The sequence below is a fragment of the Osmerus mordax genome, chromosome 25 (assembly GCF_038355195.1).
Source record: "Osmerus mordax isolate fOsmMor3 chromosome 25, fOsmMor3.pri, whole genome shotgun sequence".
Classification (NCBI taxonomy): domain Eukaryota; kingdom Metazoa; phylum Chordata; class Actinopteri; order Osmeriformes; family Osmeridae; genus Osmerus; species Osmerus mordax.
This window is the reverse complement of record NC_090074.1, coordinates 711,728-734,210: the sequence shown is the minus strand read 5'-3', so window position 1 is coordinate 734,210 and position 22,483 is coordinate 711,728. Positions and strand designations below refer to the sequence as shown.

Genomic DNA, 22,483 nt, shown 5'->3' with positions numbered 1-22,483 from the left:
GTACGCTATTTCTCATCAAACTGAATCTCGTCGCGTGGTCCGTGTAAATATACCCGGTGGAAATTGTCTTGGGATTGTAAAATAATCTTCGCATTTCGCAAATGAAATACTTCCCCCTTCCCCTGAGTTTATTAGCCTTCAACAAATAACGGTCAACTGGAGAACGGGAGTCTGCACTCAAGGTTTAATACGCGTGCTACCGGTGGAATACATTAGCTAATTGTTTTCGAATGTGTCGTGCAATGCACGACTCTACCTGTGTCATACATGTAGTTAACATGTGAGACCTTTACATCGGATCAAACTTCGGCCCCGTGTTGGATACGCACATTTTTAATTCACCTCTGTATTCGGATTTCGTTCCAAAGAAAAACAACACGTTTTGCGGAGGTGTGCAAGTCTGACCAGGGAAAAGGCATAAAAGTCTGTCTGCTGCACCGATGATGAACTCCGTTATTCGTCGTTAACGTCTCACCATCTTGAACTTTGTCTCATCAGCACTCGGGATATTTAGACTGGCATATTTGGGGCATTGGCTCATCACATTATAACTGTTTTGCCGTTTACTCACCGTTTTGTTCCTAAAGACTTAAGCTGTTTTTTGTTTTTGTTTTTTTGTTCATGGGATGAAGTACTCCTCTTTGTTTTTCTTTCCCCGTTCTTAAATGGCACCCTACATCAACATGGGGAGCTTCAATCTGAGGATTGCGATCTTATTATGGTGCCAACACATTATAGCCGGCTTCAGTCTGGAGATAGGAGCCTACGATATAGAGCGGGGCAGACCTGCTAAATGTGAACCCATCACCATACCCATGTGTCAGGGCATCGGCTACAACATGACCCGGATGCCCAACTTCATGAAGTACGAGAGCCAGACGGAGGCTAGCATCAAACTCAACGAGTTTTCCCCCTCTGGTGGAGTACGGCTGTGACGTCCACCTCCGCTTCTTCCTCTGCTCCCTCTACGTCCCCATGTGCACCGACAAGGTGTCCACCACCATCCCCGCCTGCAGGCCCATGTGCGAGCAGGCCCGGCTCAAGTGCTCCCCCATCATGGAGAAGTTCAGCTTCGGCTGGCCCGACTCCCTGGACTGCTCCAAGCTGCCCACCAGGAACGACCCCAACTCCCTCTGCATGGAGGCTCCGGAGAACCACACCAAGCTGGAGACCAAGAAGGGGGAGGGGATGCTTCCGGTTCCCCCCAGACCCAGGCAGCCCTCGGGGGGCGGTGGAGGGCGCTCCGGGGCCAGCCTGGGCAACTGCGACAACCCCGAGAAGTTCCAGTACGTAGAGAAGAGCCAGTCGTGCGCGCCACGCTGCTCCTCGGTGGTGGACGTGTTCTGGTCGCGGCGGGACAAGGACTTCGCCTTCATCTGGATGGCGGTGTGGTCCACGCTGTGCTTCGTCTCCACCGCCTTCACAGTGCTCACCTTCCTCCTGGACCCCCAGCGCTTCCAGTACCCTGAGAGGCCCATCATCTTCCTCTCCATGTGCTACAACGTCTACTCCGTGGCCTTCATCATCCGCTCCGTGGCCGGAGCTGAGAACATCGGCTGCGACCGGGAGAACGGCGAGCTGTACATCATCCAGGAGGGGCTGGAGTCCACGGGCTGCACCATCGTCTTCCTCATCCTCTACTACTTCGGCATGGCCTCGTCCATTTGGTGGGTGGTCCTCACCCTCACCTGGTTCCTGGCTGCCGGGAAGAAGTGGGGCCACGAGGCCATCGAGGCCCACAGCAGCTACTTCCACATGGCCGCCTGGGGCATCCCCGCGCTGAAGACCATCATCATCCTCACCATGAGGAAGGTGGCGGGGGACGAGCTGACGGGGCTGTGCTACGTGGGCAGCATGGACGTCAACGCCCTGACCGGCTTCGTCCTGGTCCCACTGTCCTGCTACCTGGTCATCGGCACCTCCTTCATCCTCACCGGCTTCGTGGCCCTCTTCCACATCCGCAAGATCATGAAGACGGGCGGCACCAACACGGAGAAGCTGGAGAAGCTGATGGTGAAGATCGGCGTGTTCTCCATCCTGTACACCGTCCCAGCCACTTGTGTGATCGTCTGCTACTTCTACGAGAGGCTCAACATGGACTACTGGAAGTTCCGCACCCTGGAGAGCAAGTGCGTGTCGTTCCCCGGCCGCAGGAACGAGGACTGCTCCCTGGAGGCCTCCATCCCCTCTGTGTCCGTGTTCATGCTGAAGATCTTCATGTCCCTGGTGGTGGGCATCACTAGCGGCGTGTGGGTGTGGAGCTCCAAGACCCTGCAGACCTGGCAGGGCCTGTGCAACAGGAAGCTTGCGCTGCGGACTAACAGGAAGCCCTGTGGCAGCGTGACCTGCGGCGGCTCTCACTGCCACTACAAGACTCCTGCCGTGGTGCTGCACATGTCCAAAACAGACGCATATCTAGAGAGCCCTGCACACGTGTGAAGGAAGCTAAGAGGCGCCTGGTGTTCTGCCAGGGCGTGTTGACTCTATGCCACAGGTAAACAAAGCTGTGTTCTGTATAAAGTGCTCAGGTTGGCGTGTTTCAGATGTTAATGTTGCCTGAAAGATACTTTTTTGGTGTGTTTTATGGTTCGCTTGGCTTGCAATCCCCAATCGCTTTGGATTGCCAGCAAATGACAAAGGGAGAAAGGGAATACATGTTGGGTAATGTTTCACAAATCTGGTTGTTTCTGGTCGACTAAATCAACATGAATGCAGAAGCTATCTTGCATGAATGTATCAACATTTGGTATACTTTCCTTTCTTTGTGTGTTTATTTATTGTTGGATATTTAATTGCTGGTTATAAGTTTTGTATGTTGTATAAAAGTACATGTATTAAAAGAGTGATTAGTTTTGAATATTGGAACTGTTGAGATGTAAAAGTGCCTTTGAAAAGAAATACATATTTTTCTGCAGAAACAAAATAAGGCAAATAAAACATATTTATATTTTCAACTATTACCACCCTGTCACTTCTGTTAGTTTTCATGTTTGCCGTGGCCAAGTTGTGCCTGAAAAAGAAGCTTACTTTATTGGATTTTCTAATACTTTACTTTGCAGTGTTTCCTGAAAAATAGATGATTTTTTTTTTCATGTGCCTCAATGTTTTTTATTTGGTAGTCTGTCCTAAACAGCACCAGACACCCAACGGCCTGATTACTCTTAACATGCAGTGGATTGAGTTTAGGAAAGACTTCCCCAAAACAACAGTCTTACTCAATATATAACATTTCACTGAATAAGACTCTTTCAAGTCAACTCTTTTCTTCTATCAAATATTGCCTAATTAAATGTAAAACCTTTCTTGACAGGTTTAAATAGACAATTGTCATCTTGTCATGTCGAGACAATAACATTGTTAACATTCATTTCGTTTTTTATGCTCAAGAACCCATTTAATTACCCATCTTAACCCTTGTGTTATCTTCGGGTCATTCTGACCCATCAGTCATTGTGACCCACCTTCGTATTGCGACAACTTTACCGCATACAAAAACAAAGTGAAGCATTTTCTTTTAACCGTCGGGCCGTCTCAGACCCCCCACATTGCGAAGGTTAAAATAAAATGCTTTTTAGTTGTTTTTGTATTGGGTAAAATTAGGTAAACACAACGATGGTTCGTTGTGAATCTTTGGGTCATGTGACCCGAAGGCAGCACAAGGGTTAAAACATTCTTCCTGGTTGGTTTCCCAGTTCAACTGTTCAGTTTAATGTTCTCGTGTCCTCGTGTTGTTCTTTCAGTGTACTGTCAGATTTGTGGAATTCAAACATCCAGACTTAAAAACACAAACAAGAATCTGTGTGTGTGTATGTTCACCGCAGTAAATGCCTGGTGCCAAATTTCTGGTCGGTTGACAAAAGCGTTAATATTGTTCTAACCTGCAGCGTAGCTTAAGGCAGAAAATCACCAGCGCTGCCAGACCCAGGACTGCGGCAGTGTTTATAAAGTTATGCTGAACTTTCTGTTTTCCATTGAAACATCGTCAGGTCCAGTAATAATAACTGGCATAGGCCGACGACATTCCATGGTGATAGAGAAAGAGTACAGGACTTTCAGAGTTGAGTCATGAAACTGCCTCTAAAGAACAATCCCCCCGTCTTTCTGGAGACGGCAGACACAGCCTTATCAAACTCCCATGTCCTGAAAATCACGTCATAAATATCCGTATCCGACTTTAAACACCTCAGATAGGCCCCGTTGCTACTGTAGAACAGGAACATTTCACATCCATCGTCCTACGTTACACCTCTAAACACTGATGGTATTTATTTACATTTGGTGCACTGCCAGACTAACCGACGTGTCGTTTAAATGCGAGGCCGTTGTAGCTGTTCCCTGTTCCCGGTGCCTGCCTCCTGGGTTGGCAGGCGCTCTCCCCCCGGAGACCAAAACCACAGTTACATTTCTCCATAAAAAGCCGTGTTTGTTTGGAGCCTCGCGCCAGGGGGCTGCTGTGGTGCGTAACCACGCAATGCTTACTCACAATAAAGAGCAATGAATGCAGGCCCGCTTTCAAGTTTACACACGGGCAACGTAGCTACATGAACACTGGCTTCTCATAACAATAACAGTCTGTTCTGCATCAGCAGTTACAATCCTGACAAGGCCTTTCATGATAAGATACCAAAGGCCCCTATTCCTGTTCTTATGATATGTTGGGATTTCTGGAGGACTAAAAAGCATGTTTGTTTGGCACAAAGCTTCCTATGAACAACAAACTGACAACAAACTGACAGCAGTCAGAAGATTTTTAAGATGTGAAATGGAAAGGTTTTTAATTTAGGTTGACATTGACTTATTTTTATTTAGTAGGTGGAATATGTAGCACCAGTCAGTTAACAGAAATAGAAGTCAGATGTTTTTTTAAAGCTGAGAATCAGCATTTAGCACTTTGAAAGTCACAGAAATACCTTTAACACTCAGTGCATCTCTGTTTATTGTCTGTCAAATAACAAGTAAGTTGTTGTGCTAAATACGACAGAACACACAAACCTCACTCTCCTCACAAAGTCTGTGAGTCGAGTCAGAAGTGAGGGGCTCTCTTAAACCATCTTCATTTGTCCGGTGAAACCAGGGAAACGTTCCACATTGACATTCCAGCTTTCAGACTATAACCCGGCCATTGACTAGCAGGTCCTTCAGGGAGCCTGGTCACAATAGAGGATCCCCGAGCCATTGTGGGAGAGTGGACAAGATAGAGTATCTGTGTAATTGTGTCCTCTTAAAAGGAGGCTGATGTGTGTCCATGTGTTTGATTAAAAGGTTTCATTAAAGGAAAGGGGACTTTCCCCCCCCCCCTCTCCTGGAGAAAGGGGAAGAGAGAAAGGGAGAGGAGAGAGGGAGAGAGGGAGAGAGGGAGAGGGAGAGAGGGAGAGAGGGAGAGAGGGAGAGAGGGAGAGAGGGAGAGAGGGAGAGAGGGAGAGGGAGAGAGGGAGAGAGAGGGAGAGAGGAGGTGAGGGAGAGAGGGAGAGAGAGAGGGAGAGAGGGAGAGAGGGGAGAGATGAGGGGAGAGAGAGAGAGAGGGAGAGAGAGAGAGGGAGAGAGGGAGAGGGAGAGAGGGAGAGAGGGAGGAGGGAGAGAGGGGAGAGAGGGAGAGAGGGAGAGGGAGAGAGGGAGAGAGGGAGAGAGGGAGAGAGGGAGAGAGGGAGAGAGGGAGAGAGGAGGTCTCATTACTCTGCACCCCCCTGGCCATATCCCTTTCCTACGCTGGTTTTGATGTGGAAATGAGCCTATTGAAAAAGCCCATTGAAAAGCCTGCTGCCCCTTAGAAAGGGTGTAGCGCCAAAATTCCCAGCAGCTACCCTGCCCCTCCCTGCCTCCCCCTGCCCCTCCCTGCCCCCCATCCATCCCTCTAGCCCCCATCCCCCGCTGCCCCCATCCCCCCTGCCCCCATCCCCGCTGCCCCCCATCCCCCCTGCCCCCATCCCCCCCTGCCCCCATCCCCGCTGCCCCCCATCCCCCCCTGCCCCCATCCCCCCCTGCCCCCATCCCCGCTGCCCCCCCATCCCCCCTGCCCCCATCCCTCCCCCCAGGCCTCCTTGAGTGTAATGTGTCCTTGCTTGTATCTGCCATGTCCCACCTGCTAGCAACCTCCATGTCCTTGCAATCCCTGACACACACAACCCTTACCAGGATGGTTCTAAAGTTTCATGGTTGTGGTGTCGCATCATTGTCACATATTTGGGGTTGGGGTCATCTCAATTTATTTCATATGAACCAACATTTAGTTCTTTCAGTAAATGACTATTTCAGACCAGCTAGCTTCCTACTCTGAGGACATGTAACAAACAGGAGGCTTGTTCCACACAGCTACCAGCCTCGAATCTCCTCACCACAGCCATCAGACACATCATCCAGGTCAGATGTTTGGCTCCGGTATAAAGCTGCCATTTTGATTTTGGTTGCTAGGCTGCTCTTCACCACTCTGTGATAACAATCTCTCTCTCTCTCTCTCTCTCTCTCTCTCTCTCTCTCTCGGGAGACAGAGAGAGAGACATAGAGAGACACATAGAGAGAGAGAGACACAGAGAGAGTGAGAGAGAGACACAGAGAGAGAGAGAGAGACTCAAGGAGAGAGTGGAGAACAGAAAGAGATGAACAGAGAGAGAGTGAGGAACAGAGAGAGAGACACACACACAAGGACAGAGAGAGGAACAGAGAGAGAGAGGGGAACAGAGGGTGCTGCCAGTGCATCATTCATGTTTTGAACTTCAAAGCCCAACAGAAATACAGATAGAGAGAGGCCTTGAACGACTAGCACAAAGTACCCCTGGCCACCCCACCCCCCATCTCACCCCACCCCCACCCCAAATCTGGGCCTCATTTACCAAAGGCCACCAGCCTGACAATGTCATTTGGCTTTGAATGCTGTACCCACATGGTCCATTGATGTTAGTTTACTTTTTACTTGTTATCTGAAGTCTGGTTTTTGACTTTGGTTGTGGGAAGGGTTGATTGAGTGACAGTGATTGACTGATGAGACACACACACAAATACACACACACACACATCAGCAAACACTCTCTCACACATACACACACATCAGCAACACTCTCTCACACATACACACATAATCACAGATTCTTTTTTTATCTCATGGTTGGATATCAAAAGCTATCCCTTTGGGGTTGTGCCTCTTATGAAGCTAAATCCTTCTATGTCCCACCCACCTCCCTCTCTGACTAGACTAACTACAGTTCGCACCAATTTGCAGATGCTCCAAAGCTACAGGCTTTTGGTTTAATGAACAGATTTAGAAATAGAAGAGCCAGATCTATTCTTCGAGCCCGTTGATGATGGCCTCGCAGGGAAACGCAGACGAGCATGGCTGTTATAGGAGCTGTGGTCCTTGATTATCTTATGATCTTACTGGTTCCAGCTTTTCGCTCCCAGGAACTCCATCTAGACCCTGGATCCTAGTTCCTAGACCCTGGATCCTAGTTCCTAGACCCTGGATCCTAGTTCCTAGTACCGGGGGGGGGGGAACACAGCTTTTGTTCATCTGAGTCACTTGATTAAAATCGACAGAATCCTCAACTATGAAAATAGTACATTGAATCAGCTTTGGTGTGTGATGCCCCCCTGTACCCGCCCCCCCTGTACTTGTTTTCTGAAGCAGGCGTCACTCCAGAACATGTGATGCATCACTTCTGCTGATGCTCAGACTTGGAGTTCAGCAGCTACCAAGCCAACACGGTTGTCCTCAGAAAACACCCTCCCTCCATTTCTCTGTTTGTTTTATTTGGTCAGGCAAACCGGTGGACAAACAGAATTTATTCAGGATTGGCCGAACCAAGGAATCAACAAATTCGTTTTTTTTTTTTTGTTGCCCACAACTGTTTCTCCTGGGTTTTAGAGAGTTTAGAAAAGGACTTTTACAGGTACTTGTGTGATATTAGGACTCTTGATGTATGTGTGTGTGTGTGTGTGTGTGTAGTAGAGATGATTTAAAGCCTCAGTGACAAAAACGTGGATAGGCAACGTTAGCTAAAGTGACGTCATGTTTTGAGTCAAAACAAGGGTCAGCTCCAGTCCTGCTCAGACTGTGGGTGTGCATCATGAAAGGTGCTGTTGTGTTCCGCTGCAGCTGTCACTGGGAGGAAGTTTGTGAGGATTACGTCCAATTTCTTAAAGTAGGGTCGGACACAAACATCGGTCTTGAGGCAGTGCTATTAAACCGAATTTGGTTAAGAAGCATGTAGAATTTAAGACAACCGTTCTAAAGCGGAGACGTCTAAAGCGGAGAGACAGCCGTCTTGACAAAGGGCCCGTGGCTCCTGCCTTCTCCACAACACAGAGAAAGCTTTGTAACGCATGGAGAGACGGAGAGGAGAGAGGTCTACTGGGGAGGGAGGGAGGGAGGGAGGGAGAGAGAGAAGGAGGGAGAAGTCCATTAGGGAGGGAGGGAGGGAGAGAAGGAGGGAGAGAGAGAAGGAGGGAGAGGTCCAATAGGGAGGGAGGGAGGGAGGGAGAGAGAGAAGGAGGGAGAAGTCCATTAGGGAGGGAGGGAGAGAGAGAAGGAGGGAGAAGTCCATTAGGGAGGGAGGGAGGGAGGGAGGGAGGGAGAGAGAGAAGGAGGGAGAGAGGGAGGGAGAGAGGGAGGGAGAGAGGGAGAGGTCCAATAGGGAGCGAGGGAGAGAGGTCCACCAGGGAGGGAGAGAAGGAGGGAGAGGTCCACTAGGAAGGGAGGGAGGAAGAGAACGGAGGTCCCAATAGGGAGAGAGGGAGGGAGAGACAAAATGAGGGAGAGGAGAGAGGTCCACCAGTGAGGGAACACTGAAGAGGCCATATGCTGACAGGTCTGTCTCCTGCTTCCTTCATTACTGAGCCGTCAGCGGGCCGGGGGACATGTTGAGAAGGAGGGTTAAGTTCTGCAGCTACAACTCTGTAGGACACGCACAGTTACACACAGTTACACAGCTTCCCCAGCGCAGGTTAAGCCTGCTAAAACTACGAGGGTTTTTTTGTTCCAGATTTGGCTTGATCTGTGCAGGGGAGTCTGGGCCAGTGACACTTGGTCGGTAACACTGGCAGCCGCATGGAGAGCCCCCCCCCTTGCTAGAGAGAGTGTGTTGGTGTAACAGTGTGTTATTTCGTCTGGTGTAAGAGTGTATTATTCCGGGAGTACAACGGCACTTAGGAATGATTGGCTGGACCTGATGTTAGTTTCCTCCAGGATCACAATGACTCTTATGGAGAGACTTGTTGCTCTTGTTGTAACTGTCTTAAATTATTGTACTTGGATAAAAGCGTCTGCTAAATGTATAAATGTAATGTTATATCGTCTAGTGTTACAGTGTGTTATTTCGTCTGGTGTAAGAGTGTGTTGTAGCTACGTACTCAAAACAGAAACTCGTAAACAGAGCTTCCCATGGGGGGGGGTGGATGGTTGGTGGATGTTTGTCAGCGTTAGTTATTAGTGACTCCAGACACACCGGGTGTGTGGTAGTAAAGACCAGGCCCCGCTAGGCCATGTGCAGCCCATTACCTCGTCTCACGCCAGCCTGGGGCCGTTTCCCCCGGGGGGCCCCCAGCCCTGCTCCCCGGAGCCCCCAGCAGCACGGGGCCCCAGCAGCACGGGGCCCCCAGCAGCACGGAGCCCCCAGCAGCACGGGGCCCCCAGCCCTGCTCCCCGGAGCCCCCGGCGGGCCACCCTATCAGGAGCAGCTCTCCCCAGCATCACTGCCCGCTCGGCCAGACGCCTGGCTGTCGTCCGATCCAGGAAGAAGCCCTTGGAGGAAACGAAGGTGTCTCGGAGGGAGAAGACGGCCATCCTGAAATGTGTGGTGTGTGTGTGTGTGTGGTGTGTGTGTGATGTGGTGTGTGTTTGTGGTGGGATTTTCCATCATTACGACGGTGGAGGGACGGGCGATTAAACTAGACGTGATTTAGTTATTAGGTCTATTTTTAATGCCATGTCATTTCAGGGTGCCAGTGAGAAATGTTTTTGAGTTATTTACATAGTGTTCAGTGAGAAATTACTACTATGATGTCAGCTACCTTGTAATGTTGATTCTATAGAAGGATAATTAGTGACCCTGAGGCACACTATATTCTCCTGTCCTCCTGCTATGGGTAAACAAAATCACTTCCATCTCTCTCTGTGACCAAAAATGTAAAGCTGGCAGAATCTCCCACTCAGTCATTTGTTCGACAAAGTGTCGTTTATAGCCTCTTAATTAGATCCAGGTTTGCTTGTTTTCTGGTCATGTTGTGGAAAGTAGAAAATTGCGAAGGTAAATACACTCAGAGACAAACAGATTAAAGAATGTGCTTCTCAGCATTTCCTGAATTCAAGCCCGCCAGAATCATCTGCTTCGTTTTTGAGTTCTGCTTTTCGTAAAAGGCCAAATGCAAACAGGCGTTTTTTTTTTATGACGTCACAAGAACGTTGACGGGAAACCAGCATCAAAAGTCGTCCAGCTCGGATGAAAGGATGGAAGAAATGAAACCAGGAGAAGGAGAGTGGCGTGCGGGAGTTAGGATCCAAATTAGCCCCCTGGTCAGGACCCTGTGTTTGTGGAGCCCACTGTTAATCCAGCCTAACAAGGGAAAGCACAGATTATTTTCCAGACCAACAGTGGCTGCATATTTATCTAAAGCAGAGCTCCACATGGCTCCAGCTTTCATGCCAGACTTGTTTCTCTTATCACCGTTTAATGAAAAGAAAATGGACGACGGCCCAAGTGGAAAAATATCAAACCTCAATCACATGTCAATGTTTCACATGAGATATTACTACATTTTTCATTATATTTATCTACACATTTGGAAGGGAACAAAACATGTACAGATTTTGTGTGTCCAATTTAGTACAAGTTTAGTAAGTTTGTACTTAAACTTTAGGTTTAATATCGAGGAGGGCGTTATGTTCCAGAGTGTGAAGGCGGTGGGAGGGGGGGACTCGAACACCCTCAGACCCTGGACCAGACATGCTGAACACCCTCAGACCCTGGACCAGACATGCTGAACACCCTCAGACCCTGGACCAGACATGCTGAACACCCTCAGACCCTGGACCAGACATGCTAAACACTCTCAGACCCTGGACCAGACATGCTGAACACCCTCAGACCCTGGACCAGACATGCTGAACACCCTCAGACCCTGGACCAGACATGCTGAACACCCTCAGACCCTGGACCAGACATGCTAAACACCCTCAGACCCTGGACCAGACATGCTGAACACCCTCAGACCCTGGACCAGACATGCTGAACACCCTCAGACCCTGGACCAGACATGCTGAACACCCTCAGACCCTGGACCAGACATGCTGAACACCCTCAGACCCTGGACCAGACATGCTAAACACTCTCAGACCCTGGACCAGACATGCTGAACACCCTCAGACCCTGGACCAGACATGCTGAACACCCTCAGACCCTGGACCAGACATGCTGAACACCCTCAGACCCTGGACCAGACATGCTAAACACCCTCAGACCCTGGACCAGACATGCTAAACACCCTCAGACCCTGGACCAGACATGCCGATGGAGAGGCATCTCTCCTTCTCCTCCAGGAGCACCCTCGGTAGGAAGAGTGTGTCCCTCCTTCTGCATGCGTCCGTACGGCACCAGACAGAGACACCCTGCTGACCAGGTCGCCCTCCAAATCAGCAGGCCCGCCTCTGGGCTCTGATTGTGACAAGACTTTAAAGTTTAGAAGCAGTTTTGGCGTAGAGCAGGGGCACACGGTATGTACCAGGGGGAAACTAGCACCTAACTAGTATCTCAGTGAAATACCAAACGATTTTCAGACCCGTCAGGGTGAGTTGACTTTGACTGGAAAAATCCAGGGCAGCTATTTAACTGCTAGACCCAGTTTTAGAGGCCCCCAAAAATAGACAACCACTCTACGTCTGCACACCATTTAGAGGCATATCTGATACCTGGGCTGACACGAGGGTTGTGCAGACAGAAAACAACCCGACTCAGATACTGGGAGCCAACACCAAGAATCCCAGAGCGGAGGCACGTGCCAACGTCTGTGGCGTGTTGTGCTTGATGTCTGTCGCTGGCCTGCCAAGGCTGCGGGTCTTAGGAGCTCTTCTTTCAGCACTCCTCATCTCCCTCTCTCCCTCCATCTCTCTTCCTCTGTTCCTCCCTCCCCTCCCCTCCTCCCTCCATCTGTGCTGTATTAACCCGGCTGCCTGCCACTCAAAGGGTCTTTATGGATCTGCAGGAAGCTGCTTGTGATTAAGGTCTCTGTCGGCCGCCGAAAGCTCCGTTACACCAACACACCTCCCTCCCGGAAAACAGATCTCTCGTTCTCGCTGTCGCCCTGGCTGCGTTCTCTGATCCTGGAGCTGTGAGCTGGGCCAAGCTGGAACGTGTATCTGCTGCGTTCAAGCCTGCGGGGGCTTCCACACCCCCCTCTCTCTACTTCCCGTCATCAAATGTTACTCAAAAGCCACACGGTCAACTTGATGTTATGCAAGACTTTGTCAGAGCGGATTAGCGGTTTGTTGGAGATGTTAGTCGTGAGTGGTGTTTACGCTTGGTCTGAGTCGGTCGACGGCGCTCTCCGGATGGGATGAACCCAAATGAAGGGGTTGGCTACGATGTGGCTTCCACAAACCATGCCTCTGCCTCTGCCTCTGCAGCCATGCACAGCACGGCTGCCTGCTGGAGGAAACATCCTGCGGGGGAATGTATGAATGTGTGAATGTGTGAATGTGTTTCATACTTCTGAGAATGAGTGATTATGCTCAAGGGAGAGGGGATGTTTTTGCACACGATTGATATTTGTCTGCATTTAAATACTTTATAAAATGTATATTTGCGAATAATGGACCGAGGTTAGATAAAATGCTGTTGTGTGTGTGAGTGTTGCTGGCCGGGGGAGAGGGGAGAGAGGAGAGGGGAGAGAGAGGAGAGAGAGGGGAGAGGGGGGAGGGGGGAGAGGGGAGGGGAGAGAGAAGAGGGGAGAGGGGAGAGAGGAGAGGGGAGAGAGAGGAGAGAGAGGGGGGAAAGGGGAGAGGAGAGAGGAGAGAGGGGGGAGGGGGGAGAGAGGGGAGGGGGGGGAGGGGGGAGAGGGGAGGGGAGAGAGAAGAGGGGAGAGGGGAGAGAGGAGAGGGGAGAGAGAGGAGAGAGAGGGGGGAAAGGGGAGAGGAGAGAGGAGAGAGGGGGGAGGGGGGGAGAGAGGGGAGGGGAGAGAGGGGGGAGAGAGGGGAGAGGAGAGAGAGGGGAGAGAGGGGAGAGAGGAGAGAGAGGAGAGAGGGGAGAGAGGAGAGAGAGGAGGGAGAGAGGAGAGAGGGGAGAGAGGAGAGAGAGGAGAGAGGGGAGAGGAGAGAGAGGGGAGAGAGGAGAGAGAGGGGAGAGAGGAGAGAGGGGAGAGAGGAGAGAGAGGAGAGAGGGGAGAGGAGAGAGGGGGGAGGGGGGAGAGAGGGGAGGGGAGAGAGGGGGGAGAGGGGAGAGAGGAGAGAGAGGGGAGAGAGGGGAGAGAGGAGAGAGAGGAGAGAGAGGAGAGACGGGAGAGAGGAGAGAGAGGAGAGAGGGGAGAGAGGAGAGAGAGGGGAGAGGGGAGAGAGGAGAGAGAGAGGAGAGAGAGGAGAGACGGGAGAGAGGAGAGAGGGGAGAGAGGAGAGAGAGGAGAGAGAGGAGAGAGGGGAGAGAGGAGAGAGAGGAGAGAGGGGAGAGAGGGGAGAGGGGAGAGAGGAGAGAGAGGAGAGAGAGGAGAGAGGGGGGAGACGGGAGAGAGGAGAGAGAGGAGAGAGGGGAGAGGGGAGAGGGCGCTCTCCCAGGTGTGGACCCGGCAGCCAGAGCCAGGAGGATGTGGTTTCTCCTCCACCCAGACTGGCTCAGGAGGAATGCTGAGTTACTGAGAAAAGGAGGACAGGGAAAATCTCCAGGCAGCGGCGAGGCAAGGCAGCACTATTTTATTTTGTTTTAACAGCTAAATCAGGCACACATGATCCAGCCTCACACCTCTCCTTTCATTTTCACCTCATCACAGTCAGCGAAGCGGTCTGTGGGTGCTGTGTATTGTTCGCTGTGTTTATAACGTGTGTTTATCAGAGTTTAATGGCTGTTTGTAATGGCTGACTCGTTAAAGATCCCCTGCCCTGAACCATTTGACCTGGAACAATATACAACCGTTGAGAAGGTCCCGTCAGCAAGACTAGGCAGGATTTATGCAAGGCATGTTGAAACTCTAGCTGACCAGGAATCAAAAACATAGAGGTGATTTGAATTTTGTAGGTATTCATCAAAACTCAGTTCCCAGTATTCTGGGGGCTACGCAAACAGAAAGTCAGTATTTTTTGGTGTTGGTTTTCTTTGGTATATTCTGTTATTATCAGTCTTAGTCTGTCTGTTTAAGTTTCCTCTGAACAAGACTTGATAACCGCTTGCCACCGATGCTCCTGGACATCAGACAGGAACTGCTCTACAAGTGAAGGCCTTTCCTAACATCTGCTAAGGGCTTACATGTAACCCAGTACTGCAAGCTACAACCTCACACCCAGTCATGGAAGTCCTCACACAAGACGACATACATTCACTATCTATGAATGACTCCCATCACATGACTCCCATCTCTGATGGGAGTCAGGTGGCTGAGCGGTGAGGGAGTCGGGCTTGTAATCAGAAGGTCGCTGGTTCGATTCCCGGCCGTGTCAAATGACGTTGTGTCCTTGGGCAAGGCACTTCACCCTACTTGCCTCGGGGAGAATGTCCCTGTACTTACTGTAAGTCGCTCTGGATAAGAGCGTCTGCTAAATGACTAAATGTAAATGTAAATCTAAACCACAAGATTCCAGAAAGGAACAAGAAGCCAGTTTGTCCACCAAATCATTTGGATGAATCTTTTAAAACAAGGTTTGGGAGACATCAAATCTGACGAAAAGAAAATCATTGCTTTTAAATCCAACCCCGTCTAGATGAACCATCTCCCTTCTAGATGAACCATCTCCCTCCTAGATGAACCAGCTCCCTTCTAGATGAACCATCTGCCTTCTAGATGAACCATCTCCCTTCTAGATGAACCATCTCCCTCCTAGATGAACCATCTCCCTTCTAGATGAACCATCTCCCTCCTAGATGAACCATCTCCCTCCTAGATGAACCATCTCCATTCTAGATGAACCATCTGCCTTCTAGATGAACCATCTCCCTCCTAGATGAACCATCTCCCTCCTAGATGAACCATCTCCCTCCTAGATGAACCATCTCCCTCCTAGATGAACCATCTCCCTCCTAGATGAACCATCTCCATTCTAGATGAACCATCTCCCTCCTAGATGAACCATCTCCCTTCTAGATGAACCATCTCCCTCCTAGATGAACCATCTCCATTCAGAAATGTTATTCATGATGTTTCGCCTCTGCGGTCATCCAGATGCTCTGTGTCTTCGCCCGTGACGTAGAAACTGGCTTTGCAACGCTCCCCTCTGCAGTGTTCTGCGGAGTCTCCCTGAGGAGGAAAACAGCGGCTTGCGTTTCCCCCTCCGGTGCAAGCGGAGAGGGAGTCTAAAAGCTCACAGCAGGCAGACAGTGACTAGAGGACTAGTGACAAAAATAAAAACCACAGCGAACACATTCCAAAAAAGGTCATCTGGCTTCAGAAAAACAGGAGCTGCATCATTTAGGAAACGTCTCCTGGAAAGCAGAGCTGCTGCAAAAATATGAGATCCAACCATATTTCCTCCCTTGCTAAATGTTTGGCTTCAGTAGGTCCTTCCTGCACTTCTCCCTGAACAGCCCGGTGTTTCTCTATCCTTCACCTCCGACCTCGTTAAGTGATGTTTGGGTTTTAAGACTGGGACGGCGGGTCGTATATCCTACAGGTCTCAGTGCTCCTGGCACGACGCGTCATGTCCTTCACTGGCAACTTAACATTGAACAAGCCTGGCGTCTCTCCAGCAGGGGAGCTGATCTCTCTCTCTAGCAGGGGAACTGATCTCTCTCTCCAGCATGGGAACTGATCTCTCTCTCCAGCATGGGAGCTGATCTCTCTCTCCAGCAGGGGAGCTGATCTCTCTCTCCAGCAGGGGAGCTGATCTCTCTCTCCAGCAGGGGAGCTGATCTCTCTCTCCAGCATGGGAGCTGATCTCTCTCTCCAGCAGGGGAGCTGATCTCTCTCTCTAGCAGGGGAGCCGATCTCTCTCTCTAGCAGGGGAACTGATCTCTCTCTCCAGCATGGGAACTGATCTCTCTCTCCAGCAGGGGAGCCGATCTCTCTCTCTAGCAGGGGAGCCGATCTCTCTCTCTAGCAGGGGAGCCGATCTCTCTCTCTAGCAGGGGAGCCGATCTCTCTCTCTAGCAGGGGAGCTGATCTCTCTCTCTAGCAGGGGAGCCGATCTCTCTCTCTAGCAGGGGAGCCGATCTCTCTCTCCAGCAGGGGAGCTGATCTCTCTCTCTAGCAGGGGAGCTGATCTCTCTCTCTAGCAGGGGAGCCGATCTCTCTCTCTAGCAGGGGAGCCGATCTCTCTCTCCACCAGGCCGGTTTGGACCACCAAGCTTCCCTCTCCACAGCAAAACAACCCTCTCAGTTTCAGCTAAACATTGCTTCATCGTTTACACACGCCTTTAATAAGGCACCCCCACCACACACACACACACACACACACACACACACTCCTCTCCACACCCCAAGATCAGTTCACACAGAAACCAAAAGGTTTCCACACAGAGAGAGCACCATTGAGCCACAACACTGCCCACCCGCTTTATTGCATTACCCATAATCCCTCTTGCATGCTACCGTATATTGGGGGGGGGGGGGGGGGAGGGCGTGGGGGGGAGGGCGTGGGGGGGAGGGCGTGGGGGGGAGGGCGTGGGGGGGAGGGTGAAGCCAGAGACAGGCTTCTCAGACCAGGCATGTGGGGGTGCATGGTCTCTCCTCTCCTGGCGTGGGACCACCGCAGCCTGGAGGGGTGTTGGCCTGCCTGACCCCACCCAGTGAGCAGCGCTGGTGGAGGAGGAGAGGGGAGGCACTCACTGCAGAGTGCATTTCTAATCCAGCCTGGGCCCTTTTCTGCATGTCTTCCCCCCACTCCCTCCCTCCCTCCCTCCCTGACGCTAGGCCTCAGCTAGCATAGCAGCAGCCCCTCCAGAGACCAGTCTGGCAGCTCCAGGGTGGCCAGGCATCCACGCTGCCCCTTCCACACTCCCCTCACCCTGAGGAGATTACCAGCGCACCCGGAGAGCAATAAAAGGGGTTGGCGCCAGGGCCAGGCCAGGGCCTGGAGTTTAACGTTATGGCATCTGTCAGCAGGGCACAGAGCTGGATTAAGGGGAGCAGGGCTGCATGTCTTGTTTGTTGCGTTGTCACAGACCCCCGGCCGACGCTCACTCTCAGCTGTCCCCGTTAACGCTGGCATTAATCCTCAAGTAGGAGCAGAAAGGGTTTGATATCATAGTCTCTCTACGAAGACGGGATTGATATGTCGGCTTGATAATGTGCTGCTGAGATGCTGTTGGCCCCTGCGGTTGCTAGCTCAAACACCAGATGCATTCAGGACTTCAGACACACTCACACTGAGATCACTTTGGTCAAATAGAAATAGATAGTGGACATCATGCCACCATGGTAACCAACAATCACCAACTGTCTTACCAGTGTGCCACACTGTGTGTGTGTGTGTGTGTGTGTGTGAGCGCTAGCCCGAAGCTTGCATCCCGTGGTGCAGGTTGTGGACTGTGCACAACCATAGAGGAAGCAGTCTTTCACTCAGCCCTCCTGTTAGGAGGTGAGGACATGTTTCCCTGTCTGAAAGCAATGGAGGACAACAAAGGCTGTTTCCTGTCAAGTCGTTGAGATGCACGTCACAAGGCTTTCTTGTCTCAGACACACACACACACACACTGTGTGCTGCTCTCATGCCTTGTACTCACGGCTGATGATGTCATGTCCAATCAGGGGTCCTGATGCAGAGGAGGCACCAGAGACAGGAAGTGCACCACCACTGGATGACCACTAGGGGTGGACCTGATATCCCTCAGCTCTCAGGAGGCCCAGCCAGCTGAGGGGGGTTAAGGAAGACTCAGACCCAGACCCTCAAGACCCAGACCCTGGACCCTCAAGACCCAGACCCTGACCCTGACCCTCAAGACCCAGACCCTGACCCAGACCCTCAAGACCCAGACCCTGACCCAGACCCAGACCCTGGACCCCAGACCCTCAAGATCCAGACCCTCAAGACCCAGACCCCCAAGACCCAGACCCTCAAGACCCAGACCCCAGACCCTAAGCCACCAGAAGCCCCAGACCGTGTCCTGCCCTACAGCTTCCCTCAGCAGCAGATTCCAGCCAGGCCACAGGGAACAGGCAAGAATGCTGGGACCAGCTGTTTGGGACTGGAGCGTGGGGAGCTAACAGGAGCGTGGGGGGGCTAACTGGGTAGGAATGGCTTCAGCTTGTCCCTGGGGATCCAGTTTACCATTCAATCAGCTGGCTGCATCTCTCTATCTCTCGTTCGGTGGGGGGAGGGGTGGAAGTAGATATTTTTCTTCCTATTGCTTCCTAATCACAAGAAAGTTCTCCAGAAGCTGCAGTATTTGTCTGCCATTGTTCTTTTTTGCTTTGCAACGAGGGCGCTTAATGTGGCTTCAGATTTCAGGCTTACATTCAGCTTATTTGTGCAGTGATTTCTGTATAACTTAAATAAGATATGTTAATCGAAACATTCTCTGGCCTGTGCAAGGGTTCCAGCTGAGTGGGGTCTTGGCTTTGGATGGGTGGTGTTGGGGTGACAGAGAAGTCTTGTTTTCCACAGGCCCCCAGTTGTCAGCAGGGAGGAGCTGGGAGGAGCTGTCTCTCTGGCTCCTTATCGTGTGCAGCTCAGCTGACAGCTGCCACACCAGAACCAAACCTGCCACAAGGAAACCAGAGGCCAGGCTTTGGAATGGAACCAGGCCCAAACCTGCCACAAGGAAACCAGAGGCCAGGCTTTGGAATGGAACCAGGCCCTTCACAAATGTTCACAGACACTGTACATATACACACACGTGTATGTATATATGTATGTATACATACACATATTATATATAGTCCTGTCATGAGAGGAGGGATCAGACAAAGGGGAGAGTGGTCCACTTTTCTCGATTTCAACAGGGCAGCAGGTCTTGGTGTCATGGTGTGGTGAAGACCTTTAAACAGATGTCTTATTCTAGTGAGCCAGGCAGTCTGCCTAATGCACCCCTGTCACCCTGACTGCTCATTCTGCACTGTCAGGAAGCCAGGCTTTAGAGTATGATGTTATGATTCTTGTGGATATTATGACAAAATCTGTCCTATGACCCAACTTGTCAGGAACTCCATAGCCCCTTCACACTGTTGCTCACACACACACACACACACACACACACACACACACACACACACACACACACACACACACACACACACACTCACCCCCCCCCATACACACACACACTCACCCCCCCCCCATGTGACCATCATCCCCTCTGTTAAATCCATGTGATAACTTTACCCACGAGATGTCTGAAGTAGCTTGCTGGAACCCGGACAAAATAGGTGACCTTGGAGACAAACGCCAGAGAGGCAGCCTGCTGCCCCTCTCCAGCCTGCTGCCCCTCTCCAGCCTGCTGCCCCTCTCCAGCCTGCTGCCCCTCTCCAGCCAGCTGCCCCTCTCCAGCCAGCTGCCCCTCTCCAGCCTGCTGCCCCTCTACAGCCTGCTGCCCCTCTACAGCCTGCTGCCCCTCTCCAGCCTGCTGCCCCTCTACAGCCTGCTGCCCCTCTCCAGCCTGCTGCCCCTCTCCAGCCAGCTGCCCCTCTCCAGCCTGCTGCCCCTCTCCAGCCTGCTGCCCCTCTCCAGCCTGCTGCCCCTCTCCAGCCTGCTGCCCCTCTCCAGCCAGCTGCCCCTCTCCAGCCTGCTGCCCCTCTCCAGCCTGCTGCCCCTCTCCAGGCATGGCAGACAGTTAGCACCTCTCCTCCCAGATAAAGACATGGAGCAGGATCTGTCAGGGGGTAGGTTCACACACAGCACCGGTGTTGTGGAGCAACAGGGTGATGCCATGCCCTGGCAGAGAGCCACCTCCAACACTAATCCCTACACATTGGCAGACATACAACTCCACTTACACCCCCCCCCTCCCTCATCTCTCACTACCACGGTGGAGTACAAGAGAGAGACAAGGCCTTCAGGATACTGGGGGCTGAGATGCTTGTCTGGTTGTGTGTGTGAGTGTGTGTGTGTGTGTGTATGTGTGGGGGGGTTCTGTTAGTTGTGTTGTCATGTCTAAAATAGGATTGTGTTCCTCCCAGGGCCGTGTGATGCAGCATGGTGGAAGGTGAGGCTTCTCATGAGCTGGACAAGGTCAGACTGGGGAGGGGGGGGGCAGATTAACACTGAGGGGTCCGAGGGGGGGGGGAGGGGGTCCGAGGGGGGGGGGAGGGGGTCCGAGGTGTTACTGAGAGTGTGACAGCGACACTAAGTGTGACACACACATAACCACACTCTCACTTGTAAACAGCGAGGCGGCGGGTGCAAACTGTGTCTCCTACAAGCAAACACACTCGTACGCACACGCTCTACGCGCACACGCTCTACGCGCACACGCTCTACGCGCACACGCTCTACGCGCACACGCTCTACACGCACACGCTCTACACGCACACGCTCTACACGCACACGCTCTACGCACACGCTCTACACGCACACGCTCTACACGCACACGCTCTACACGCACACGCTCTACACGCACACGCTCTACACGCACGCTCTACACGCACACGCTCTACACGCACGCTCTACACACACACACGCTCGTACACACGCTCTACACACACACGCTCTACACACACACGCTCTACGCACACGCTCTACGCACACGCTCTACGCACGTGGGCACATACACAGCAGGACGACACGCAAGACAGCACTTCCCCCAACCCCCTCCTGAACACATGCTTCCGCAAAAAGCTGTTGTTATCTCTCCCAACATAGCACCTTTATCACCCCAGACCAGCCTACATCACCAGCCTAGATAGCTGTGTTTACCCAGGTTGGGTTTCCCAGTCAAAAGCTGTTTGCAATAACCATACATAATGTTCCCTCAGACACACACAGCCGATCAGTGTGAACGTGTTACTGAACAGCGGTACTCTGGGCTCGCTAGGGGGGGGGGAGGGGGTGATGCCAGCACTGCCCCACTGATAAGAGAGAGGGGGGGCATGTTTGGGATGCCATTGCGTTCTAATGGGGGGGTGGATGTTCTGTTGGTTGTTGCCCAGTAACTGTTGAGGAGAGGGGGGGCTGATGTAAGACTGGGTGATGTGTAGAGGGGGGGGGGCTGATGGGAACATTAGGGTTGAACCCAACTGCCCAAGACAACAGAACGATCGGATAGACAACTTGAGGGGTTGTAGTGGAGAACCGTGGTTGTCCAGCTGCTGTGTGTGTGTGTGTGTGTGTGTGTGTGTGTGTGTGTGTGTGTGTGTGTGTGGCAAATGCCAGCTGGGTGTCTGAAGAGAGGGTTAATTAAACGGGGGTTGCGTTCAGGGCTAACCTTGACCTCCAGGTTGTCACACACACACACACACACCCCACTGGTGTCTCTATTCCCTGGGGTTGACACAGTCACGATGCAGAGCTCCAGGGATCCAGTTTGAGTAGAACAGAACATAAAGCTCCCCCCCCCCAGCCCGGGACGCATGATGTACCCCCTCAACCAGCACGTGACGTACCCCGTGCTTCCGGGAGACTTGGGATGTCTGAACTGATCTAGAACTCCGGAGGCTTTTATGAACACCACCGTTTCAATATTTCAGACGACATCTTAAACAATGGCGACCTCTACTGTTACAAGTGGGTCCTTCTAACTGGGACGTGTGTGGAAAGCCAATATAATCCTACTGAAATAAAAGTTAAGTTTAGTCTAGTCTGGTTATTATATAATTTAGTCAAATCAAATCTGTATATAGCCTACACATGTGATGTAATACAATTAGAACAACAAGCGTATTTTAGAATTGATTTATAATTAGTAACTATCCCATCATCATAAATCACACAACACATCTGACCTTATTCCAAACTAGAGCCAGAGTATCGACAACCTTCACAACTGCCGAACGAGGGTCCTTGAGAAGTCTAGTTTGAAAGAGGGAGAGACTGAGAGACAACCCTGCCTCTTAGTCCATCTCCTTATATAAAGTGTCTAGCTCAACGCGTGGTCTTCACTAAAGATCGCAGTCTTACTTGATTTGCAGGTCTCGCTCTGTGATGCTGCTGCTGGGTGCTGAGGCGGGGTCGGAGCGGGTGTCTGCTTTGCGGTGTCCCACGCTGTAGCTGGTTCACCGCGAGCAGCAGGGCTCAAGTTGAATACGGTGTGGCGGGAGGGCAACAGACAATAAGGCTGCTATCGTTGGCTCGTTTAGCCTCTTCCTGCTCACTGAACACCTGTTTTAACGGTAGATACTTGTTGGAGTCAGTCTCACTATTGTGAATTTGACATTTGGGTGAAGTGTGTTACTCTGCACTGGGAGCTGAACGTTTCTCCTCTCTAATTAGTCG

The 22,483-nt window shown here is 51.6% G+C and overlaps 1 protein-coding gene across 1 annotated transcript; it reads left to right on the top strand.

The window, feature by feature from the left end:
- LOC136933656 (frizzled-9-like) lies at nt 1-3,208 on the top strand. The gene is given in 2 exon segments (XM_067229136.1): nt 1-911; nt 913-3,208. Coding segments are annotated over 2 exon segments (1,773 nt in total). The 5' UTR covers nt 1-665; the 3' UTR covers nt 2,440-3,208.
- The last annotated feature ends 19,275 nt before the right edge of the window (nt 3,209-22,483 follow it).